This window comes from Melospiza georgiana, chromosome 19 (genome assembly GCF_028018845.1).
Source record: "Melospiza georgiana isolate bMelGeo1 chromosome 19, bMelGeo1.pri, whole genome shotgun sequence".
NCBI classification, from domain to species: domain Eukaryota; kingdom Metazoa; phylum Chordata; class Aves; order Passeriformes; family Passerellidae; genus Melospiza; species Melospiza georgiana.
In genome coordinates this window covers 3525691-3551978 of record NC_080448.1, presented here as the reverse complement: position 1 = coordinate 3551978, position 26288 = coordinate 3525691, and the positions used below count along the sequence as shown (strand labels likewise).

The 26288-nt window shown below is 49.4% G+C and overlaps 1 protein-coding gene across 1 annotated transcript in view; it reads left to right on the top strand.

The window, feature by feature from the left end:
- Window positions 1-26288, top strand: part of AUTS2 (activator of transcription and developmental regulator AUTS2) — an 819578-nt gene that overhangs the window by 773031 nt on the left and 20259 nt on the right. The window contains exons 7-12 of the mRNA XM_058037438.1: window positions 16193-16455; window positions 16555-16748; window positions 18150-18403; window positions 20496-20716; window positions 21144-21188; window positions 26038-26133. Of these exons, the coding sequence (XP_057893421.1) occupies window positions 16193-16455; window positions 16555-16748; window positions 18150-18403; window positions 20496-20716; window positions 21144-21188; window positions 26038-26133 (1073 nt within the window). The remainder of the gene's footprint in view (window positions 1-16192; window positions 16456-16554; window positions 16749-18149; window positions 18404-20495; window positions 20717-21143; window positions 21189-26037; window positions 26134-26288) is intronic.

Sequence of the window (26288 nt, the reverse complement as noted above, 5' to 3'; positions counted from 1 at the left end):
AGTCTGTGGGCAGGGAGATGACAAACTCAATTACAAAAGCACAATTATCTGGGTTATTCAGGATGAGAAAAACCAGCCCTGAGCATCAGGTGAGATGTCCAGGCCACTGTGTTAACACCAGGGAGAGTGAACTGTCCATGAACAGCCCCTGCCCTAAATGCACTGGGATGGTTCAGGGCAGTGACCTGTGCACAGCTCTCTAGATATTTTAGTTCACTGCACCAAAACTATGCAAATAGATGTAAATAATTAAAGGCTGAATAAATCTCGGAGCCTGGGATAGAAACTAGAGCTGTTCAGAGCAGCTGCTCAAGCTCTGAGGAGCAGCCTGTGCTCCTTGGGCTCCATCCCCTAAAAGCTGCTGAAATCAGGGTTTGGGGGTGCCCAGGGGATGCTCACACCTGGAAAGGGCACAGTGTGAGAACAGGGCTGGGATTGCCTTGGAGGAAATGGTGAGGACATCAGAGAGACCAAGATTAATGCCAGAAATACTTGCTGGAGTAATCACAGGGTGCCCAGAGCAGCTGGGGCTGCCCCTGGATCCCTGGCAGTGCCCAAGGCCAGGCTGGACAGGGCTGGGAGCAGCCTGGGACAGTGGGAGGTGTCCCTGCCATGGCAGGGGTGGCACTGGGTGGGCTTTAAGCTCCCTTCCAGCCCAACCCACTCTGTTATTCTGTGATCTTCTCCCCATGCACAGCTCTGTGGCCCAGTCTTGATTTTGCTGTGCTCTGTCTCTGTGGAACACCATAATAACCCTATTTCCAAGCACTTTATTTTTTTTTCCTGAGGATTTTTTTTGTGCAGCAAAGATAGGCTTTTGGTCTGTACTTTGCAGAACCATTTAATGTTGTTTGTTTTTAATCTGTTGTGTGATTAAAATAGATTAATGTTGTAGTAACATAAAAACCCTCAGGGGGTTTTGTTCGCTTTGTAAATATTCTCTAGGATCTCTTCTGTCTTCTAAACTGTGTGTAGGGAGAGTGTTTAATGGGACCTGGGGAGAAAAGAGACACATCTTAAACTTAATATAAGAATTTAATTTTTAATAAGTTTCATTTGGGGTTAGAGTATTCATATTGGAGTGGAAATTAAAGTGTCTAAATGCTTTGTGTGTAAGCTGTTGGAAAATCTTTAAAGAGACATTCAGGGGAAGAATCTTCCTTTCCTTTTTTATCTGATCTTAAAAGTACAAAATTAGAGAAGCCAGTGCTTGATGTCATGCACTGATATTTCACCTGGTTTTGCTTTGAGCTGTCTTTGGGCGATACAGAGAGGGTTTGTGTGCAGGGAGTGGCATGTCCTGCCCTCTGCAGCAGATCCTGCTGCTCCCTGTGACCCCGGGATGGAGCTCTGAGGGCTGTGCTGCCCACAGGGACTGGGACAGGAGTCAGGAGCTTTGCAGTTTGCAGTGTTTGTTCCTGGCAGTGTGGAGCAGAGGAGATGTGAACCAGGCTGGATGTGTTACCAGGGTCCAGCAAAGGGCCTGTGGTCTCTCCAGGCTTGTGGGTGAAAAGAAGATCAGTCACTTTATAAATGCTCTCTGGTCTTTGGCTGGGAGCAACACTTTGCTGTTTTATTCACGCTTAGGGAGGTTTTTACTTTGTGTGTGGTGAGAGCAGCTCTAATCCTGGCAGCCTGGAGAGGAGAGGGAGCTGGGCTGAGGCAGCTGCTGGTGTGCTTTGGGCTCTGCCAGGCCACAGTCACACCTGAGGGGAGCCACCACCTCTCCAGCCAGCACACCTGCACGTTTGGCTGCACTTGCAGAGGCCGTGGTTTGGGGTGAGAGGTGTTTGCTCCATCTCTCCCCTCTGTGGGGCTGTCTCTGGTGGCCTCAGGCTGCTGCAGAGGCCCCAGCACTGTCACTGTGGGTGGATCCATTACCCCGGGCTCCTGTGGCTAAATCACAAGCTGAGCTGATTTCTCTGCAGCTGGTAACTTGCACAAGTGTGTCACAAGTCCTTCTGGAGTAGGGGATGTCACTCAGCAAATCCCAGCTGCAGCCACCAGCCCTGCTGCAGGCACATCCCCAGCTGGGCATTAGTTTAACACCCAGGATTTATCTTGGCATTGTGGGCGCTTTCTGTCTTCATGGGGAGGCATCAGGATGTCCTCAGGCTCTTTGTAGGATTAAGACCTTCCCATGATATCGTGACAAAGAGGAAATTTAAGGAACAAGAATGTTTAACTTAGAGCTAATCTGGTTCTTGTGAAGGAGGGGGATTAGACTGGTAAATTCTCCTTCTGGGCAGGTTTGTGCCATGGTGGCACCCGGGAAAAAACCTCTGTAGAAAAGGAGCTCCAGCCTGATGGTGTGGGGAGCTGGGAGCAGGAAAGAAAGGGATTTTGAGTCCAGGAATGAGATGTGATATGGCCATAGAGATGTTCTGTCCTTAAGGAAGAAGGGAGGGAATGGATGGAGTCCTGTGGGAGAGGAGGGGGCACACACTGGGCTTTGCTGGGATCACTTGTGAGTCCCCAAAGCTAAGCAGTGCCAGCAGAGTCCTTCCTCACAGGGAGCCACAGGAGAGATGGATAGAGACTGGGGACAAGGGATGGAGGGACAGGACACAGGGAATGGCTCCCAGTGCCAGAGGGCAGGGATGGATGGGATATTGGGAATTGGGAATTGTTCCCTGTGAGGGTGGGCAGGCCCTGGCACAGGGTGCCCAGAGCAGCTGGGGCTGCCCCTGGATCCCTGGCAGTGCCCAAGGCCAGGCTGGGCAGGGCTGGGAGCAGCCTGGGACAGTGGGAGGTGTCTCTGCCATGGCAGGGGTGGCACTGGATGGGCTTTAAGGTCCCTCCAACCCAAACCATTCCATGATTCTATGATCTCCTCCCGTACTTACTTCCTGGGCCACAGAGTTTTGTGTCTCCTAAACCCTTCTGTTTATCTCTAAACTCACTTAGTATCTAGGGTTCATTCTTCAGCCTTGCTTGAAGAGGAGTAACTTGGAGAAAACGCTTCATGTGTTCATGGTGGCACCACCTCACCCCTCCTGAGGAAAAGCTGTTAAACATTTTCAGCAGTTTCCAGTAAAACTGGTGGTAGCTGGTAAACGTCAAACAGGGATTTTCTTTCCCCTTGGAGTCAGAACCAAACTTTAGGAAGCTGGAAGTGAGTGCTGGAGAGCTTCCAACACAAAGGTGAGGCTTGGCATCTCCTGGGAGCAGGGGTTGGATCCCTCCAGACGTGGAGGGTGAGGAGCAAGTGTGGGTCCTGACCTGCAGCCTGAACCATTTGCTTGTGCTGCCCTCTCTCCTTCCCCCAGAATCAATCTGACAGCCTTGTCTTGATGATAATTAAAATAATCCTCCCCACAGGGTCAGTGGCCATAGTTGTGTATGTGTGTACCTGTGCACAAGTGTGCAAGTAAGTGCACACACCTGTGGGATAAATGTATGTGTCACACTGGGCTGATCTGTTGAATGGAGCCACAATAGTTTCTTATGGGCCCACATGACTTTCTGTGCATTTTCTGTGTATTTATATTGATTTTTTTTGTATTTGTATTGATTTTCTGTGTATTTATATTGATTTTTGGGTATTTTCATTGATCTTCTGTGTATTCATATTGATTTTCTGTGTATTTGCCTTGTTGCACTGGAGATCAGTACAGTTTCAGCCTCCTGCATGTTGTGGAAGGATTATACATGATTTGATGTGTCAGTGGTTGTGAGGGCCCCATGGCAAACCAGGTACATGAGCTCAGGACATGATTATTGAATGCTCATGGCTGTCAGCTTCACAGGAAAGGGAGAAAACCCAGCGAGGAACTTCTCAAACATCTCAAACACAACAGGGAGTACTGCAAGGAAATAAATTATTTTATCTTACATTTACTTACTCAAATGCTTCTTTGAACCACAGTGAGGAGCTCTGGCATTCTGCCAAGCTTGAATTTGACCTTTTTTTAAAATCATTATTATTATTCTCATGAAATGAATACAGAAAGGCCTTAAGCAAGAGCTGATTCTTGTTTTACACCAGCCCCTGCCCTGGAAAGCTCATCATCTAAATCCTAGAAAAGAAAACAGGGCCAAGCACTGACCTAACTGCATCTTGAGGGAGCTGGAGCAGAACTTTAATCTTCTAGTCTAGTGCACTGTCCCTGAATCATGGTGATTTTCCATAGTTCACATCATTTTCTCTCTATATTTGAAGATGTTGCAAGATGAGTTTGCCCAACACATCCTCGAGGGTTATTGCTAAAAGCTCCTCGTAGCCTTGCAAGAAGGATGTGCTTGGGCATATCTATTACCTATTAAACCTGGTGAAATAGTGCAGCTTTCCCATGTCATAACAAATCACACCCGTGCCAAAATAGCTGCAAACATTTTCTAGGACTTAATGAGCTCCTGCTGCTTCACAGTGGTCCAAACAAGTTGTTATTGTGGCTGTTAGAGAGTGCAGAATTATATTATTGAAGCAGTCTTGTAAAAAGACAGGATGGGTGTCAGGGAAGCCAGTCCCACATGCAGGGAGGTGTGGGGGGCACACAAAGGCACTTTTCCCCCATGGTAATGCAGTTTATAGATGTGTAATCTTCTGTAATTCTGGCCTGATTAAACAGTAAGTGTCTTTCTTCCTGAAGGTCCTTCAAGCTATAAGAGAGGACAAAACAGAGAGAGAGAAATATTTCATATTTCCATTATGCTCAAAGCAGCCCTGGATCCCAAAATGAAGCAAAAGAGAGAATTTGGGGAGCTGAAGTCCACTCTGACTTTCAAGAGCTTCTCTCAAAGAAGCTTCCACACACTGTCATAAAAATGTCAGTGTGAAATATCTGAGCAAGAGCAAATTGAACAATCTGGTGATTCTAGTGCCTTCATCTGGAGTCTCATGCCTGCAAGGGTGTGCAAAAGTCAATAAGTGGAATTGGAGGCTATTGATTATTTCACTGGGCTGCTGTTGAAACATCGTATGTGCTTGATTTGGTCTTCAAGCACCTGGTAAACGCTTGGGTTTGGTGTTACCTCCCTTTGTGAAAAGAATTGAAAATACTATAAAACTGAAAGTGTCTGCAGTTTTTTCCCCCCAATTTTGAAGTATTTTTCTTAAACTTAAATAAATGTTATTTGTCAAGGTTCCCCTCACTCCAAGATGGAGATTTCATGCCACAGGTGAGGGCTATGCATAATTTATAAGGGATTGAACTTTTTGTTGGACGCTGCCACCTTGGCAGCCCCATGGATTTTAGGATATTTGGATTAGATGTCTCCTCCTGCCTCTGCTTCTTGGAAACCAAAACTGTTACAGAAATGCCTTTTTATTTTTAACCTGAAAGAGAGTAGGTTTAGGTGGGATATAGGACAGGAGTTGTTCCCTGTGAGGGTGGGCAGGCCCTGGCACAGGTGCCCAGAGCAGCTGGGGCTGTCCCTGGATCCCTGGCAGTGCCCAAGGCCAGGCTGGACAGTGGGAGGTGTCCCTGCCATGGCAGGGGTGGGATGGAATGGCTTTAATGTCCCTTCCAACCCAACCCATTCCCTGGTTCTGTGACCCAGAGTGCTGTAGCCCTGGGGAAGGAGTCAGTCTGTCCCTGGCAGTGTGGGGGGACAGAAGCAGCTCCCTTAGCTCGGAGGACAGTTTTGGAGGACAGAAGCAGCTCCCTTTGCTCCAGCTCTGCAATCCCCTCCTCTGTGCCCTGCTGGGCCTGGGAGCTCAGCACAAGCTGCAGTGCTCCATGGAGGGATGTGTGGAGGAAAGGTCTTGGAAAAGATCTTGGAAAGGATCAACAGAGAGGGGAAAAATAAAATGAAATGTGAGTTGTTCAGCTGTTGAGGTAAAAATGAAAGTCGAGCAATAAAACCTCCTTTTTTGACAGGTTACCCATGCTGGGTGGGAGAGGTTGGGATATTGCATTCCAGGCCAACTCTGCACAGCATGGATATAGAGGAGGGGCTGTGGAATGACTGGGAGATTTTCTCCTTCCCTCTCCACATCAGTCACCCAGACACAGTGGGAATTCCTGGTGGGCAGTTCTGCAGCCTTCAGGCTGCTCCTTCCTTGCTGGAAAGGCTGAGGGAGCTGGGGCTGCTCAGGCTGGAGAGGAGCCCCAGCTGAGAGGGGCCCTCAGGCCTGGCTGTCCCTGTGTGCAGGGAGGGGCAGAGCAGGGCCCAGGCTCTGCTCCAGGCCCAGCAGTGGCACCAGAGCCACGGGCAGGGCCTGAGCCCAGCACTGCCCCTGCCCAGGAGGCACAACTTGTGCCCTGGGCAGTGCCCAGCCCTGAGCAGGCTGCCCAGGGAGGGGCTGGAGTCTCCCTCAGCACTGGGGATCCTGCAGAGCCCTGTGCACACAATGCTGTGCCCTGTGCTCGGGGATGGCCCTGCCTGAGCACGGAGGTGCCACCAGGGACCCTCTGCGCCCTGCACAGCCTGGCCCAGCCTGGGGTTCTGGCACAAGCTGGCATAATGTGCCATCCTGGCCTGGGGAGAGTGTCCACCACCACCCCCAGCTGCAGGACATTCAGTGCCCCAGTCTGGCTGCCAGCAGGGAGGTTTGGTGACACCTTTGATGCCCTGACAGGAAGATCCTGAGCAGGTCCATCCCCAAGGCCTGGCAGTGCCACTGCACCAGCTGGTGCCTCTGAGCCCAGGTGTCAGTGTCACATTAATCCCCAGATCAAACAATCAGCTGCTGCCTAATCAGGAGGTGACTCCCTTCACATCCAGTTAAATATGTGCATAACTTCAGGGAGGTCTGACCCTGAGCCGTGGTGGTTTAGGATCTGCAATGAGTGCTGTGTGCAGGGTGAGGGGCAGCTCTCCAGGCATTCCTTCCAGCAGCAGCTCTGTTGGAAGCCAGCTTTGCCAGGTCAGGCAAAAGGTGCTTTTAGAAAAAGGGAAATGAAGAGGGAAGAGATTACTTTGAGTTCCATCTGTTTCCCCAGAATAGCTTATAAAACAGCCCCACATCAGGGCAGAGCCAAGGGTTGGGGTCTCAAGCACTGGTCCACAGCACCACTGTTCAACAGATTTTTTTAAATTTTTCATGTAAAAGAAATTTTATGAAGTTAAATTGAAATATTCTGGCAAATTTGTAGTGTGGGAATAAGGAGATAGGTTCTCATCTCCCTGCCTTACACATTCCAAGGAAGGTTCACGTTGGATAGTAGGAAAAAATTTCTTCACTGGAAGAGTGGTTAAACACTGGCAGAGGCTGCCCAGGGCAGTGGTGGAGTCCCCATCCCTGGAAGGGTTCAAAAGACAAGAGGATGCAGCACTTTGTGGTGTGCTTTAGTGTGCATGGGGGTCAGAGCTTGGACTTGATGATCTCTGGAGGCCTTTTCCAACTTTAATGGTTCAGTGATTCTATAAAAGGAACAAAAGGAAATTGTAAGTTGAGTTGTAGAGCTCCCTGGTGGAAGGTAATGTTAGGGTAGCTTAGAAGGGTTCAGAGGATTATTAGATGTTTACAGAAATAATAAAAAAGTTATCACAGTTCTGCCAGGTGGGATATCAGTTTGCCAGAGGAAGAAGCCCTGAAGGTTCCTCATGTGAACCAGCCTCGTGGTGGGAGGGCTGGGAGAGGTTTCCTTGTGTGTGGGCTGGGGCTGAGTGAGAGGCTCCCATTGTCCCACTGCATCTGCAGCTGGCAGGAGTGAGGAGCAGATCCCGATGGAATGGACACTGCATGATGCTCTGCACCACTTGTGAGCTCTGATTCCTGATTTCTGCTAAAGTGTGGTGGGTTTGCTCTACTGACACCCATGGGTGCCTTCTGCAGAGACAACAGGAAGGTGAAGCACTGCTGGTGAATGGTACAAATTGTTTATAAAGAGCTGCTTTGCTGGGAAGCAGCTGCTGCCAGTGTGGGGCTGGCAGGGTGAGCACCCCAGTTCCTTCCCAGTGCTGAGGGTGCAGTGGGGCCCTGGGGCTGGGTGGGGGTGAGCCACACACCCCAAATGTCCCAGCTGACAGCTGAGCAAACTGCAGAGCTCCCAGCTGGGGGTGGTGATATTGGCCCTGAGGATTAGCACAGCAGGTAGCTGTGCTGGCACAGGGCAGGGTTTGGGCTGAAGGATAAGTACACATTCTTTTATTATTGCAGCTAATGGGAATCTGCCAGCCTTTGAGGCACAGAAAGGCTCGCTGGCCACCTGTGAGCTAATCACAAAGATTTGCCTCATTCTGTATTTCAGCTCACTTGGAGCCTGTAATCTAATTTCCAAACAGAGATGAGAAGAGTGAACAATTCATTTTCTGCTTTACATGGCTGTGCTGGTAAACTTTTAATCCTTTTAGAATTACAGTTCCCTGTCACATGGAGGCAACACCACACAGTCCTGTTCATGAGGCTGGAGGCTTTGGATTCACCATTGCTGGATAATAATTAGCCTCAGCAGCAAGGCACAACATGAATTAAAATTAAAGTGAGGAGCACAGGACATTTTTCAAATGCTATTATGAATCATACACAGGCTAATGAATCCAGTTTGGATAGAAAATCCCCATATTTGGGGCCATCCTCAGTCTCAGACATGATGTTGGTGTCCTCTTGCATGTGGGACACTGCTGTGCCAGTCCTGTGTCCTGCCAGCTCATTAACCACATCCCAGGGACAGTGTGGGGCACATCTGACTTTAATCTTCATTGCTTGCCATTTATTGTGGATATTCAGGCTATGAGTGAGGCTGTGGGCTGAGCTGAGCTGGAGGTGCTGTGGTGGCTGTGAGCCCAGTGCTCATTCCTGCTGCTGTGTTTGGGATGTGCTCAGCCTCCCAGACAGCTCTTCCTTCACAGCAAGACCACCCTGCCCTGCTGCTCTGCTGTGCTCACTATGGACAGGCCAGCTGGTGTGTCCTGAGGGTGGGCACTGCTCGTGGTGATGTGCAGAGGCACTTTGACAGGGTGTTTTTAGTGATCTGTGTGGGCAGGGCACAGAGGATCCACAACTCTGGGGTCAAACACCTCAGCTGGAGCTTCCCTGAAGATGTCTGCCTCAGGAGTGAAGAGTGGCTCACAGGGACCATCACACTGACTTTGTACCTTTGCTTGAATTTTGTTTTCAGACAATTTGTGAAGAGCTGGGTGCTACTGGACATGTATAATTAACACATTTAATGTGACAATTTGTTGACCAGAAACAATAAAATCTCATTTCTGCACTTGTTGGTACAACCCAGACCAGAAGAATCCTTCCTGGGCAGTGGGAGCAAAGGGCTGGATGAGCCCTGGCACAGCTGCCCAGGGCAGAGGTGGAGTCACCAGCCCTGGAGGGAGTTAAAAGGTGTCTAGATCTGGCATGTGGGGACATGGGTTAGTGGTGGCCTTGGCAGGGTTGGACTCAGGGATCTTAGAGAGCTTTTCCAACCTTAACAACTCTGTAATTCTCTAACATCAACCCTAATTCTCTAACATCAGTATTTTTCTCTGCAGCATTGGAAACTGAAGGAAAGTAGTGCCAAGCATGAGAACAGTGTAAAGTGACCCTGATGTGGGAGCTGGGATGTGGAAGCTCAGCAAAGTTTCCTTGAGCTGAAATATTTATAATTGAAAATGGGAATTCTCATGGTGCTGAGCTCCATCTTAGTGTTAGCAAGTGGTTTTAATCTCTCTGCTTATATTGGCATCATGCCTTTAAAATCAGAAATTCTTTGGCTGTAAAGATCAAATCCACAGAGGAGCCAGGGCTGTGTGGCTGGTGAGCTGGGGGTGTGACACCTCTCAGGGGGAATAGATGTGTTATTTTGCTGGATAAACATATCACACACATCCTTGTGGTCCTTGGTGTATTCAGCTGAGCTGTCAGGTTCCATTTGATCAGTGTTCACAGGGTTATACCTTTCAGGCTGCTTTTGAAAGCTGCTTTTGTTCAAGCTCATTCAGGTAATCCTGTCACACACAAGTGGGATGAGCAGATGTCATGGGCATTTCAGGGAATATTGTGGATCTGTAGCCAAGGCAAATCAATAAGTAGGAGATGCTATTGATAAACTCAAGATATTTTCCTCTCCTTGTCCTCTGATGAGGTTAACCCTGTGCTGAGGTGATGTTCCTGTTGATAATCGGAGAAAATTATCCAGCCTTGCAGTGTTTTCTGGTTTTAATTGATTATTGTCCTGTATTGTCACCTCATTTACTCTGGGCAGGTTTGAAGTTGCTCCCACCCTTGTGCTCTGCCCATGAGGGGTCACAGGGTGCTCTTGTGACAGCCAAAAGAGGAGAGAGGGAGGCAGAGAGGGGCTGATGGAGGGACAGGACTCGGGGAGTGGCTTCCCACTGCCAGAGGGCAGGGATGGATGGGATATTGGGGAGAAATTCCACCCTGTGAGGGTGGGCAGGCCCTGGCACAGGGTGCCCAGAGCAGCTGTGGCTGCCCCTGGATCCCTGGCAGTGCCCAAGGCCAGGCTGGACAGGGCTGGGAGCACCTGGGACAGTGGGAGGTGTCCCTGCCATGGCAGGGGTGGGATGGGATGGGCTTTGAGGTCCCTCCCATCCCAACCCATTCTGGGATTCTATAACTCTTGAGATTTAGGTGCATTAAAAGCCCCTGGTTTTGCCACAGTCCTGGCAGAAACTCCCAGGTGTTTGGGTCTAAGGCAGCTTTGAGCAGAGATCAGGAGCAGAGCTCATGGTTGGGCAGGTGGGATTTGTGTCCTGGCTCCAAGGTTTGTGCAGCACTTTGGGAAGAGCCTTGTGCTGGTGCTGGAGGGGTGGGAGGCACAGCCTGGCCTCACAGGTGCCTTCTCTGTCTGGGTGTGTTTTAGAAGGATTGCCATGACAAAACCTGAATGTCTTTGATTAAAATGCAGAATTGAAATAGGAAGGTGAAACTCTTTGATCACAAGCCCATTATTGGTAAAGAATATTCCCCAGTGACTGTCAGCATCACTTCCCACCTGGGAAGTTTTCCAGCCCCTTTGGGAGCCCCTTCAGTCATCCCTCAGGACCTGGCTGTGGAATACTTTGGGGCTGTGTAGTTAATGATGTCATTTATTGATTCCCAGCTGGATGGGTTAGGAAGTCAAGAGATTTTATTGGAAATAAACCTTTGGCTGTGTGTGTTGAAGCAGGATTGAGTTCTTGCAGGGTCTGTGAGTGTGTTACACCTGTCTGCAGTTCCTTCTTATTTACTAAAGCGCCAGGATTCCTGACAGACAGGTGTTTGGATATTCCCTTTCCTTCCCTCTAGAAAGCTTTATCCCATTCCTTTGTACTAAATCAAGAGGTGCTTTAAAAAAATGCAATAAGTGCTGTCATATGCTCCCAGTGTACAGCTATAGGAGTTACATTTATGGAGAGTGTTCTCTTTAACAGCTGGATGAAATAAATGGTGTAATGTGCAGCACTGGAGAACTCTGCACTCTCAAATCAAGGCCAGAAGCAGCTCAATGACTGAAGAATTGTCAGCATCTTGTGCAATCCCACTAAGTGCTTCTTTTCATTGATCTGCAACTTCACTGTTGACAATTAAATCCCTTTCAGTGCAGAGGATAAACATTTTTAACAGGAGGTAGCAAAATCTTTTGTCCTGAATGATTTTCTTCTCTGTTTTATAATTAAGTACAAAGTGTGTCACCAGCCTTGCTGTTCACTTGTGCTAAATACCTGCTCACTGTGGAGTAATTGCTATCAGCAGATGACAGAGCTGCAAGGAGCTGTGCTTTCCAAGGCATGTTCTTCATTTGCATAATCAAATGCTTTGTTAGTGTCCTTGGAAATTAGGATGAAAGATGACTGTGTGCTAAAAATGAGAAATTGTTTTTAGCAAATTATGTGTATCCAGTACAACAGCTGAGCTGCTCTGGGGCCTGTTTGATGTGTGCTGGCTGCTGCAGCCACAGCCTCCTCCCTGTGGCAGGAACAGCTCCTGGCACCTGCCTTCCCCATCAGATACTGCCCTGACCAACGTCTCATCAATATGAAATGGACAATCAGGGCTGCAATCTCATTAATTATTTCAAGCCTTGTAAAGTGCTTGTAAGGAGCTGGTGGGCTGTGGGGTAGATGCATTCCAGGACTCCAGAGATGTCCTGGGGGTTTGTATGGGTTGTGACAGTTTGTACCAGCTCCTCACTTATCCATGGTAAAGCTGGAGAAAATGGGTTTGAAAGATCTGGGTTTTTATCTTGCATTAAGAAGTTTGGAGAAAAATTGAGTTAGGCAGATACAGGGTGTCAAGAGTTCAACTTACCAAAGCAGTGAAAGAAAATTAATACTAATGATGGGATAAAATATTTCTTTGTTAGGCTGAATGCTCAGTCACAAAGATAATGCTGCAGAACACTGAAAACTCCTACAATTTCCCCACTTGTGCAGTAAGGACTTTGAACTTAATCCTAAACTTTCCTCTCAGGAAAGTGAAAAATGTAGTGCTGGTTCTGAGTTGAGTTCTGAAGTTGCCTGAGGCTGGTCGTGGAGGCTGAATCTGGATGCAGGCAGGAGGAGGAGTGTCACAGGATGAGGTACAGCCTTGTTTCTGCATGGCATCCAGACCTGGCTGGCTCACACCTGGACACTGAAAAGTTGGATGGTTTTACATTTGGGATAAAAGTTTGGCCACTGTGAGTTTGACATGGTCCTGCAGTGGTGTCCCTGAGGGGATTTCATTCCCTAGGCCCAGGAATGATGCCCAGGACACTTGGGACTGGCCAGGCTGGGGGTGGCCATGGCACTCACACCCTGTGCTGGCTCTTGGCACCTCCTGTGCTCTTTGGTCCTCCTGGACCCATCTGCAAACACCTTGGCCAGGCACAATGAGGGGGTTCTGCATTGATGATTCTCTGGGAATGTCACATCTGGCAAATTCCAACAGGGTCTTTTGTCAGTGGAGAGCAGCTGGGCTGTTCCTGTGGCTGTGATGTTCCCAATGGCCACCCTGGCCAACCTTGGCCTCTTTGGGACCATGGAGATGGGACACAGGAGCCAGAACACAAAGTTTGGGTCAGATTTTAGTGATTTGCACATTAGAAAGAGAGACAGTGATGGAAAGCTGCATATTGCCTGTATTTATTACACAAATCCATGTCTCCAGAGGGAAGTATTTGCTGAGTCTCTCTGGGTCACCTGGGTTACCTACAGGTGTCCCCAGGGTGGCCTTGGCTGCTCCCTGGTGTCATGATAGTCACATACACAGCAGGGTCATGTGGAGGGCTCTGGAGTTCTGTGTGTTTGAGTGAAAAACAGGAATTTGAGATTTAAGGTACATCAAAGGGCACAGGAATGGAAGATAGTGAAAGCAGCATTTCCTGTCTGGGAAATGCCAATGTTTCTCAGTCCTCAGCATCAAATTCTGGCTTTATTCCTTTTTTAGTGGAAGACTGGCTGTTGGTGGATGCAGTATCAACCCAGTGGAAAAAGGGGAGCCTGTGTCAGCATGGAAGTTACATCACAGTCACTGCCCTTCTGAATCCCAGTGCAGTAATTCCAGTTTATCCAAAGCAGAGTGTGGAGACAGCCAGCAAATGGAGTTAGCTTGGTGCTTGCTTAGCTGTTGGGTGGAGATGAATTCCTCTGATGATAAACAGCCTCAGAAAGTTGGGTTGTCAGTGTCATAGTGGCATTAAGGGTTTTTTCCCCCAGAGTAGGAAAAGAGCAATCTTGTCTGTGTGACCTTGAAGTGCTGTTGATGAGGCCTGGAGCCCTGCTCATGGAACCTGTGATTGGTGGTGTTTATCACTGAGGGGGGATTTCAACTCTCCAAATAAATGCAGTGGGCTGGAGAATTGGTTCTGAATTATCCCTCATGGTTATCAGCAGGGAGAGGTGGGCTGGGACTCCTGCACAGCTGGGCTGGGGCACAGTGTGGGTGCACTGGTGTCACACAGGAGAGGCAGAACCCACGGGCATGGCAGCTGGGAGAGTGGGAATAACATTTATATTACTGCAGGCAGCATCTCCCAAGGGCAGGCTCACAGGATAGCACTCAGGGCTGGGCACTGGGGATGTGAGCAGCAGCAGCAAGGAACACCCAGGGGACAGGGGCATCCCCAGCCCTTTTCTCCTGGGGAGGAGGAGCAGATCCCAGCTCTGAGCTGTGCTGAATAAATGTGACACACGAGAGAGGCTAAAGGAAAGAAAGGATTTAATGAATGCACTAAGACCAAGGTGTTCCCTGTAGGTTTGGAAGTATCACCTCTGCAGGATTTCCAGACCACCTGCTAGAGCCATGTTCTGGGGCACTGCTGGTGACAAGCCTGAGTCCTCAAAGCCATTGTGTAAAAACCCCAATGAACCCAAAAACTTGTAACTCCTATACCCATAAGGACTGGGAACATAGATCCACCTATTCCTGAACAAACTGTTGCTCATTTCTCTCCTCCTGGGGGACCTGCCTTGACATATGGGTTGATCACACTCTAACTTGTAATAATGTTTGATCAAAGAGGATTGATCCAAAGAGTTAATGCAAGCAAAGTTTCCTTTACCTAGAACCTGCAGTTTATTGCAGTGACATAGACCTTAGGCATATGGCAGAGTAATTGTTTTTATCCCTCTGGAGTCCCACTCTTGCCCTCGTAATCATCCCATCCAAGCTGATGGAGGAGCCTCTCTGCCAGTCACAGGTATTCCAGGAGTGAATAAAGGAGGTCCTCATCAAATAAGCCTGTTTACCTTTTTCCTCTCTTTCTTGCTTCCTTTTCCTCCTCTTTACCTTCCTTCTGCCTCCCTTTGTCTCCTTTTTCCCCACCTCCTGTCTACCAACCTACGAAAATCCTCTGCTTTACCAGGCTTTTCACCCTTGCACTGGGTCTGTAAAACATTTAGTGATTGAGTCCTGGTGTGGTTTGGTTTTGATATGTTAATGAAATTAAACTCAAATGATGCCATGTTTGTGACACATGGCTGCCAGGCTGCCTCCAGGGATGTGATGGCAGGCAAACATGTGCCCAGGCCATGGGCTGGCAGAGTTCACTCCCCATCCTCTGAATTTCATTCCTTTACTTCAGGATTTGCACAAAGGAGCTGTCAACAATTTTCTCTGAATGGATATTCTTTCATTATGCATTTAGTAATTTTTCCCCTTAAAACTGGCAGAAGGAGGAGTAAAGTTGTCTTATCTTAGGGATATCTAGAACACTGGACACTTTTTAAATTCTAAGCTTGTCCCAAGCCCCTCCAAACCTTGCATGTTTCCTTTGGGCCGTGTTTCTGTAGTTGCTAAAGGTATAAGTCCAGCTGTTCCAAGCTGTTGTGCAGCATCACCCTAAAAGGGTTCCTGATCCTCCACCTGCAAGGCTGCACCTTTCCCAGTCTCCAGTCAGCAACATTCCCCTGATTTGTTCCAAGGCGTGCCGTGGATCAGATCCACACTGGCAGAAGGTCTGGGGAGCAGTTCCAACCGGAAATTGCTGTGGAGCCCCAGTCAGCAAAACTCCTATGTACAGATGTTAAAATTATATTCATTATTATTAAAGAGTTGGGAAATAGAAGTAAGTCACTCCATGATCAGCCAAACCAAAAAAGCCTGGGCTACTGCTAGTGTGTGTTCTAAAGTTCAGATCTTGTGTCATGGGGAAGGGCCTGGAGCCCCAGGAGCAGCTGAGGGGGCTGGGAAGGGCCTGGAGCCCCAGGAGCAGCTGAGGGAGCTGGGAAAGGGCTCAGCCTGGAGCAGAGGAGGCTCAGGGGGCCCTTGTGGCTCTGCACAGCTCCTGACAGGAGGGCACAGCTGGGGGGGTCGGGCTGTGCTCCAGGGAACAGGGACAGGAGCAGAGGGAACGGCCTCAGGCTGGGCCAGGGCAGCCTCAGGGGGGACAGCAGCAGGAATCTCCCCATGGAAAGGGGGCTCAGCACTGGCACATCTGCCCAGGGCAGTGGTGCAGTCAACAGCCATGGAAGTGTTCAAAAAACATGGGGATGTGGTACTTGAGGACGTGATTTAGTGGTGAACATGGTGAGGGATTGAACTTGGTGGTGTCAAAGATCTTTTCCAACGTTAACCATTCAGTGAGAAGCACGGAGCTCCTGTGGTGGTGGCTCCCTCAGAGGGTCAGTTCCCTCAGCTTGTTCCCTCAGTGAGGGATTATGATGAGTAATAACAATGGGGAACAGCAGCCCTAAACAGGGTCTGTCTTCTCTGCCACGTGTTTTATTTTGAGGAGAGTTATTGGGGCAGATGGATTTGATTCAGTTTCACGTTACCTGGATGGTTCTTGATGGAAACTAAATGGGGAGTGTGAGTGGCCCAGCAGTGGCTTTGGGTTGGCCTGTCTGTGTCATGTTTAACCATTTTCTCTCTCTGTTCTTGTTGCAGATAAAGAGGTGGGAGTTGGCGCACTTGCTGACAATGACGACTCTGGTGCTAGGGGCCCAGCTGTCCCCAAAATATCAGGACTAGAAAGGAGCCAAGAGAAAAGCCAGGACAGCAGCAAAGACCCAATACTTGAGCCTGTGGTGCCTAAAGACCCCCATCCTCAGGTGACACCGCCGCCGCTGGAGCCGCCTGCCGAGGGCCGCTGCCCCAGCCCCGCGCTCGCCTCACGCCCCGAGGCTCCGGCCCCAGCGCCCGCCCCGGCCGTGCCGGTGCCCCCGGCCCCCGAGGAGCCCGGCCGCCCTCCTGCCGGCCAGCACTCCGGCCAGCACTCCGGCCAGCACTCCGGCCAGCATTCCGGCCAGCATTCCGGCCCTCCCTGCGGCCAGCACTCCGGCCAGCCCTCCGGCCCGCCCCCCGCCGGCCCGCACCCGCCGCGGCCGCAGTCGCCGCTGCCCCCGGCGCACCCGGCCCTGCCCGCCGTGCAGCCCCATCCCCAGAGCCTCTCGCAGCCGCTCTCTGCCTACAACAGCAGCAGCTTGAGCCTCAACAGCTTAAGGTAGGTGGACAGAGAGGGGTCTGGGGTGCTGGGCTGAGCCTGAGGGGGAATTGGATAAAGAAGGGACAGCACAGCCCATCCCATCCCTGGGAAATACAGGGCACTTGGTGCATTTAACCTTGATTCCTCTCCTGAGATAAGCCAGGATCACTCTCTGTGACCCGGTGATCCCATAAACTAGTATTTTAAGTTCATTTGCTTTGGATTTTTCCCCTGCCATACTTGGGTTTTTGGAGGGAATTCTACACAGTTATGTAGGTTGGGGAAGCAAAGCCCAGTTCCTGCACTGGGCTGCTCACTGAAGGCTGACAGTTTTGCCCTCCCATCCCTATAAATACCTGTTTTCTCCAAGCCCTGCCATGACCCAGGGCAGGGAGCCCAGGAGCCCCTCGATCGAGGTGCAGCTGGTGACAGCCCAGCACCAGCAGTCACACACCAGGTGCTTCCCAGCTCCCTGTTTTCCTGCACTGCTGACACCTTGCAGGCTTCAGTGTTTTGCTCTCACCTGTCCACGGTGAGATCAGCCTCACCTTTTATCTGTGGATGACAGAGATGAGCAGTGAGATTTAACACCATGTGCACAGGAACCTGTGATGTCCCCGTGAGTCAGGGATCTCAGGTTTCCCCTACTCTAAGCTGGTTTGCCATTCTCCAAATCGAGCTCCCAGCAGGCGGGTGTGACCTTCAAGACCTGGGGAAGTAGCGCTGTGGTTGCTTCATGGTTTGACTAAAGACTGGGAGGTGTTTAAGACCTGGATTTATTTTTAACCAAGCTGGTACTTCTTGTCTTTAAAAGTCACTGCAGTAGAAGCATGTTGTTACTTGAAATAAAGACAAGGAGAATTAAGCCTTCCATGAATGTATTTTAAATACTCATTAGTAGGAAATGAAACCTGAAAATTTGCAGCCAGTGTAATCACAAATACTTCTTTTGTTGACTCGTCTTATCTCATTTTATTGTGGGGTAGAGAGGGACATTACCTGTACAATAGGTACAAATCTGTTGTTGCCTTCTCAACTTCATTTTGCATTTTCTGCGGTCTTTCATCTTAGTAATTCACTTTTTAAAAAATTAAATTTTATTAATGCAGTAATTTTGAGCTTCATTTGCCTGAAAACATGAACCAGGAGCAGTCATGTAGAAAGGACCTGATAATTAAGTCATGAATGCCTAGGGCTGATTACTCCTTTGTGCTGTTGTGGGACAATACAGCACAGGAGAGCACAGCTCAGTGTGTGGGGACCACAGGAAGTAAAAGATCCGCGAACAGGTGTTGGAGAAGGGGTAGGACTGGAAATGGTAACTGGGCTTTGTAACACTGTGTTTGACATGCTGAGGTTGTGTGGTGTGTCTGTGTGTGTGGCTGTTCTCTGCCCTGACAGCTCCTCCTCTCCTTACAGCAGCAGCAGGAGCAGCACCCCCGCCAAGAGCCAGGCGCCTCCCCCGCACATCTCGCACCACCCGTCGGCGTCGCCGTTCCCGCTGTCCCTGGCCAGCCCCAGCCCCCTGCACAGCTTCCCCCCGGCCCTGCAGCCCCCCGCACACCCACACCACCCCAATATGTTTGCCCCTCCCACGGCTCTGCCCCCGCCACCCCCGCTGACCTCAGGGACGCTGCAGGTTCCAGGACACCCGGCTGGGAGCACTTACTCAGGTGAGAGCCGTGAGGGTTCAGCTCTGAGCTCAGCTCTGGGTTTGGTCAGAATACCCAAATTTGGGGTTTGGGCCTTGTGATGGGGAGAGGCTGTACTGACTGTGAACACAGTGATGGCAATGCCAAGCAGACACCCAGGCACAGCCAGGGACTTGCCCTCTGCCCCAGGAGTGACTGCTTTGGGAAGGCTGTGGTTCTCCCTGGTTTGTTCTGTACAATCCACAGTGAAATACAGCTGAGTTCACGAGGTGCCCACCTGGAATCTGTGCCCCCCACAGCAAAGGTCTTTATGCAGTTGTGGTCTGTGCCTAGCAGACAGGAGGGGCTTCAGAGAGGGTCTGTGCTGGCCAAGCTCACAGCAGTGCTGGGCTCAGGTGTGTTCAGAAGGTTTAGGTTGGGGGGACCTTAAAACCCATCCAGTGCCATGGCAGGAATGCCTTCTGCTGGTCCAGGCTGCTCTAAGCCCCATCCAGCCTGGCCTTGGGCACTGCCAGGGCTCCAGGGGCAGCCCCAGCTGCTCTGGGCACCCTGTGCCAGGGCCTGACCAGGTCACTGAGGGGAAGAAAATGGAGCATTTGTGTAGTGTCATTTTGTGTCCATGCATCAGGATGCTCCTGTAAGCAGCAGCCACTTGTTTGCTCACTCCAGCTTGCTCGTCCACCCTCACCTATTCAGGACTGTGTCCATGTCCATAAATGCTCAGAGAAATGGGAAAACAGGCTTGGTGAGAGAGGAAATGGAAACTTCATAATGTCTCAAGCCTTTGGGATCTGGTGGAAGACCCGAGGGGGCTTTCTTACCCTGTACTGTGTCATGATTATCCACAGACAGCAAAGGAAGTGGCACAAGGCCTGGAAAAGCCCCAGAGCTTGGGGGAGTTGTTTTATTGTTTTATTGTTTTATTGTTAGTTTTCCCCTGCACTCAGCACTGGTGAGGCCACACCTCAAGTGCTGTGTCCAGTTTGGGCCCCCGAATTTAGGAAGGACATGGAGGGGCTGGAGCATGTCCAGAGAAGGGCAGCAAGGCTGGTGAGGGGTCTGGAACACAAATCCTATGAGGAGGGGCTGAGGGAGCTGGGGGTGTTTATCCTGGAGAGGAGGAGGCTCAGGGCAGACCTCATCACTCTCTGCAAGGCCCTGACAGGAGGGTGCAGCCAGGGGGGTTCAGGCTCTGCTCCCAGGGAACAGCGACAGGATGAGAGCACCCAGCCCTCAGCTGCACCAGGGGAAGTTTAGGCTGGACATCAGGAAAAAAATCTTCACACAGAAAGGGTGATTGGGCATAGGAAGGGGCTGCCCAGGGAGGTGGTGGAGTCTCTGTCCCTGCAGGTGTTATAAAAGGACTGGATGTGGCACTCAGTGCCATGGTGTGGTGTGGGAACTCAGCACATCACTCCAGATGTCCAGAGTTGCTGAAATAACCCTTGGGGGGCTCGGAAGTCCTGGAATGTTGCCAGAAGTGCTTGGTGGTTGGATTTTGACCCCACACGGGATGTGCCACCTGTATGAGCACAAGAGAATCACTTGGGGATAAGAGGTGTAAGAATTAATTATTCACAGTGTGAAAATACAGGTTTTGGGATTTTGGTACAGAGGGGTTGTAGGAGACAAGATGGAGGAATCAGGGTGTGTCTTGTCCTTCTTTCTTCTTCTTGTCATCCATTTTCTGTGGTGATGTTGGCACTTTGGGGTTGGTTCATGTTAAATGTGCACTTGTTAATAAGGGTAAAAGGTATTGGAAGGTAAAGGTAAATATGATATACGTAGTTTTTAATATAAAAATAGACGATCTCCCAGTGGGAGGTCAGAGTGCCCTTGGCTGCCTTGCTGTCAGCCCTCTGTCAGGCTGGGAGAAAACTTTGTAGATAAGAGATAAGAAACAATATTGAGGACTGAAAATGTGAAGAGTGCAGACTCGTCCTTTGGAGCGCGGGCTGTCCCAAGGCCATCCTACGTGTGACCGGGCAGAGACAAAAGGCCGGACCGGTCAGTCTGGGTGCCAGGCTGCTATTGGGTCCCAGGTTGGACTCTGTGATCTCCAAGTTCATTTCCAAGCCCATAAACACTGTCCCTCTGTGCTTCTGTGTTTCAGAGCAAGACCTCCTGCGGCAGGAGCTGAACACGCGGTTCCTGGCCTCGCAGAGCGCCGACCGCGGCGCCTCGCTGGGCCCGCCGCCCTACCTGAGGACAGAGTTCCACCAGCACCAGCACCAGCACCAGCACACACACCAACACACCCACCAGCACACCTTCACGCCCTTCCCCCACGCCATCCCTCCCACTGCCATCATGCCGACGCCAGCACCGCCCATGGTGCGTACCCCAGGCAGAAATGTGAGGATAAGTAGAGCACAACTCTATTCTTTGTTACAAAAGTATTGTGGAGAATTTGCCAGGTTGTGGGGAAGGGCTCCTGTGCTGCCCAGGGGTGTCTGGGCAGGAGAGGCAGGGCTGTCCCTCTGTCACAGTGTGAGGTTCAGGTGGCAGCACAGGACCAAGGGATGAGGCTCTGGCCAGTCCTGCCGAGAGTGTTTGCTCCTCCTTTGTCCTGTCCTGAAAAGATCTTGATTTACTTTGAAGAAAGAAAAAAACCCAAACAATTTCATTGGAAACTAATTTTCTGCATCTTTTTTTCCTCTCTGTTGGTTGCCAAATAATAGAGAAGTTGTCTTCTATTTTGCCAACAGAAGTAAAGCAAGGAAATATAAAGTAACTAGTTTGTGCTTTGATCCCTTTGCAGTTTGACAAATATCCTACAAAAGTTGACCCCTTCTACCGTCACAGTGTGAGTTTTATTGCTCTGTTTCCAACTGACTTCACTGCTTTTCTGTGGTGGGTTGGGATCACCACTCAATCAATGGCACAGTGTCAAATCTCTCCCTAATCATCACTCCAGGATTTACCATTACCGCCCTTGGTTGCTTTGGCTTTTGAAGGCTTGCATTCATGGTGCTTGTTTCTGATAAAGATGCAGTATCAGCTTTTCCAATCAAAAGATCTCTTGCTCACACACCATTTGGATCCAGGTTTGATGTGAAAAGATGAGACAGAAGGGCTGACTGTTCCATGGTTCAGGAGAGAGCAGTGATTCCATCACAGTGTTTCACTTGCGCCACAAACCCTTGGGCTGATATTTTTGCTAAGGAACTTAAAATGAACTGACAAACTATCAGACAAATCCTTCAGGGATAGATAATCTAATAGTTTTCCCAATCTATCATATTTTGTTTGATAAAATCTGAAAACCTGTCGTCTTATTCAGATTTCAAAGGCTCATCTGATCCACTGGGCTTGTTATGTTTTGAAAGCTCTGTGTGATGACAGCAACATGAATCCAGCTATGCACTAGATGTGTTTACCTAAGCTACCAAAAATGTTACTTAGTGAGATGAACTGATTTTTAAAATTCCAGTTTTATGTAAAGCTTCTGCTGCTAAGGATTTGAATCCACTGATTGGTTTGCTGCTGAACCCTGGGTTGTATTTTCTTCATCCTATTGGCAGAGGCAGGTGTCTGGCAAGAGTTTCTTAATCCAAGAGCAATATTTTGATGAGAGAAGGAGTACTGCATCAGCACTCAGAAATCTGCAGAGCATTTGGCTTTATGTGTTGGTTTTGCTTAGAAGTGGAACTGGGCAAAAAAAACTGGTTAAGACAATGTCTGGATTAAACACATGGCCTGCTCACAGCCTGTCCTGCCCCTGAACAGTCCTCTCCATGTCTGGCCCTTCATTTGAGGAGCTGGGACTCAGTGTTTGCAGGCTCACAGCTCCAGGAACACTGGGCAGACATTGCCACCTCCACTCCAGAGGGCACTGCTGCTCACCTGCACCAGTGTTCATTGCACTCTGATTTGCTGAGCTTCACAGGGCTCCAGGAGATTGATCAGTGTGGCCTGTGGATCTCAGCAGGAACACAGAATAGGGAGATAGTGCATGGATTTTAGACAAATCAAGCACAGAAGTTGGCAGTGTAGAATAGGATGCATTGCAGAAGTCTCCAGCTGTATCTGCTGTTCACATTCAGTCCAATAATCTCAGAAATCTGGGAGCTACCTGGATTGCAAAGGTTATGGCCTCACCCCTGTAAGGTCAGGAGAGCTCCATGCTGTGCTCCCTCAGCCAGGGAGCTGAGCTGGGGCAAGGCAGGGACCTGGGCTCTCCTGCCTTCCCTGGGGAGAGGTTTGTCCTTGGGAAGGGGCTGCCCCTGATCAGCACTGTGGGACAGCTGCTCCCAGGGGATGCTGTGGTGCCTGCACTGGGGCAACAGGCTGTCTGTGACCCCAGCAAGGCCAGCTGGGTGTCCCTTGGTGCCTGCCCAGTGAGCCAGCCCAGCTGGGTGTCCCCTCATCCCTGCCCAGTGAGCCAGGCCAGCTGGGTGTCCCTTGGTCCCTGCCAGTGAGCCAGCCCAGCTGGGTGTCCCTTGGTGCCTGCCCAGTGAGCCAGGCCAGCCCAGCTGGGTGTCCCCTGTCCCTCCCCTGGGACAGGTCAGGGCACAGGGAATGGGAGCTGTCCCTTAGCTGGGTTTGGGGCTCACCCACAGGGCAGGAGAAATACAAATACTGTCAGAATGTGGCACTTCCACAGAGCTGTTCTAGGGACAAGAGCTCCCACTGTAGATCCACACCTGGAGCTCAGATCCCTTAAAGCTGAGTGTGGGTGAACTTTGTAGAACAGGGTCTGTTTGAGACTTAAAATCCATCTACTTTAGAACAGGGAGTGTAGCTCACATAGAAGCTAATGTTGAGTTTTAAATCAGTGTTATTTCTTCTCTTTTAGCACAGTGAGGCTTTGCTTTCACCTGCAGCTGCTGCCAGGTCTAGTTTGGCATCACATACACCTGGCCAAGGTGGTCACTGCATGTTTCCCCGGGGAAAACTAGAAGGGAAAACTGCTGCTCAAAAAAGAAGGAATTCTTGGGAAGAAGGAAGCATTTGACTATGAAATGTGAATTCTGAAAGCTGGAGGAATTTAACTGATACAAATTAATCACAGAGATAAACTATTTATATTTTATTAATAATTCTGACCTTGAGGAAAGGTCACATTTAATTAACTTACCACTTGTTATAAAACTGAGGAAAGAATTCCTTATTATTAGTCATAGCCAATAGAATATGAAGTATTACATCTTTTGCCATCACTTAGAATTAGTCCATTACACAGAGAATTAAAGACAGAAGACACTGGAGAATTTCAAGCACATTTTACTCATTAAAAGTTATTGTAAATGAGGACAAATGTCTCTTAATGGTTTCTCAAATGTCTACAGTTCAGTATCAAATAATCTCAAAATGTTTTCTGCACCATTGGATGGAGCAGGTCCAAATTAAATAGAATTAAAAACAACAGCAGCAACAGGAACGGAGGCTCAATACCAGCCTTTTAAACTGAGAAAATCTTCTGATACCTCTGAAATGTTTTCTCAGCTTTCAGTAAATACAATATGGATAAATGGCATGGCAAGATAAGCTAGTGGAAGGAAAAATTATGAAGAGAAGCACAAGTGTGTGCCTGGCATATCCAAATCCATCACAACTTTGTGGTACTGTTTTACTCTGGGATGGGATTTGCTCAGTGTTTTCCCACCCCTCATGTCCAGTCTTTGACTTTGCCCAGTCCTGCTTCTGTTCAATTGGCCATTAACTCATTTATTTTGATCTTAAAAGTAGCACACAGTAGTTTGACTTTGCTCAGCCGTGGTCAGAGGGGAATTGGTGTCAGCCAGAGAACCCTGTTAGGTTTTAGGGTGGCAATTCCAGTGGAACTGGATCCTCTCCTAGATCCATCCCTTCCAAGAGCCATCCCCTTCTAGACCCATCCTTTCCTAGATCCATCCCCTCTGAGATCCATCCCTTCTGAGATCCATCCCCTCCTAGACCCATCCCCTCTGAGATCCATCCCCTCTGAGATCCATCCCCTTCTAGATCTATCCCTTCCTAGATCCATCCCCTCTTAGATCCATCCCTTCCTAAACCCATCCCCTCCTAGATCCATCCCTTCCTAGATCCATCCCCTCTGAGATCCATCCCCTCTGAGATCCATCCCCTCCTAGCTCTATCCCTTCCTAGATCCATCCTCTCCTAGATCCATCCCTCCTAGATCCATCCCCTCTGAGATCCATCCCCTCCTAGATCCATCCCCTCCTAGATCCATCCCCTCTGAGATCCATCCCCTCCTAGATCCATCTCCTCCTGATCCATCCCCTCCTAGATCTATCCCCTCTGAGATCCATCCCCTCTGAGATCCATCCCCTCCTGATCCATCCCCTCCTAGATCTATCCCCTCTGAGATCCATCCCCTCTGAGATCCATCCCCTCTGAGATCCATCCCCTCCTAGATCCATCCCCTCCTAGATCTATCCCTTCCTAAACCCATCCCCTCCTAGATCCATCCCTTCCTAAACCCATCCCCTCCCAGATCCATCCCTCCTAGATCCATCCCCTCTGAGATCCAGAGGTTTCACACCAAAAATGGGTTTGGAGTGTGATGTTTTGAATCCCTAACTCCCACCAGGAAGCAGTTTGGTGTGTGCTAGCAGCATTTTCATGGAACTGGGAGAGTTTTTTGTCAGAACAAGAGCCAAAGGTTCACCAGCAGAGCACAGAGATGGGCAGATTGGGATGTGATGGTTTATCATGGAATCACAGAGTGGGTTGGGCTGGAAGGGATGTTAAAAACCATCTCTTCCACCCCTGCCATGGCAGGGATGCCTTCCTCTATCCCAGGCTGCTCCAAGCCCGATCCAGCCTGGCCTTGGGCACTGCCAGGGATCCAGGGGCAGCCACAGCTGCTCCGGGCACCCTGTGCCAGGGCCTGCCCACCCTCACAGGGAACAATTTATTTGTTTAATAATAAACAAATTAAGGGAAACCTGCTTATTTCCCTTGTCTGCATTAGCACAGAGCAGCATCTCATTTGTTCCCAAATTCCCTTAGGACAGAGCCCTGGGCTCAGGGAGGTCAGTGGAGGTGGGCACATTTTTGTGCTGAGCATTCTCTCTTTACAAAAAACTCCCATCCATTTCTGGGAGGTTCTGCCTTAACATTTTGTTTAAATACTAATCTTTAACAAATCAGATTGTCTGTCTGCTAATATTAGATGTGGCAGGATATCCTCTCAGACAGACTAATGAAGTAAGAATTGTGCATATTTTCCTCATTTCCTACAGATACCATTAAAATCCCAACCTACTAATGGAGTTTTAATGATACAATATCCTTAGAACTCGTAAGGGTTTTTCCACTTAAACAGGAGATTTCTGAGCCTCATTCTGCTCAGGATTCTTCCTTTTCTCTTGAAACAAGTCACAGACTGAAACCATTTAAAACCTCTCTCCAATTTAAAAATTAATAATTGAGGAACAAATGTCTCCCTTATGCTGTGCTGGCCCGAGGCAGGTACAGGTTGCTGGCTGTCTGATTTTGGAACTGCTTTTAAGCTCTAAACCTCATGACATCTGTGAACATCCCATCGACTGCTTTAACTAACATTGTTGCAACGAGATCACTTCAATGCTTCTCAGTTTTCTCCATGTAACATTTTCCTACTATTCTGCAGGAATGCTCTCTGTGTCCTCCTCAGCTGCCTGTGCTGCTGGTGACCCAGCATTGATGTTCTTCTCTTTCTGTTGCAGCTGTTTCACTCCTATCCTCCAGCTGTATCAGGTATTCCTCCCATGATCCCTCCCACCGGCCCCTTTGGCTCGCTGCAAGGAGCTTTCCAACCCAAGGTAAGGCAGGAATTACCTGGGACTGCTCAGGGCAGGGCTGGGCTTAGCAAGGGGTTCACATTCTGGAAAGGCTGAGCTCTGATTTACAGCTTCATTCCACAGGGGACAATTCTTTTTTTTCCAGATTTACCACAAAGAGAAGTTATTTCTCATTA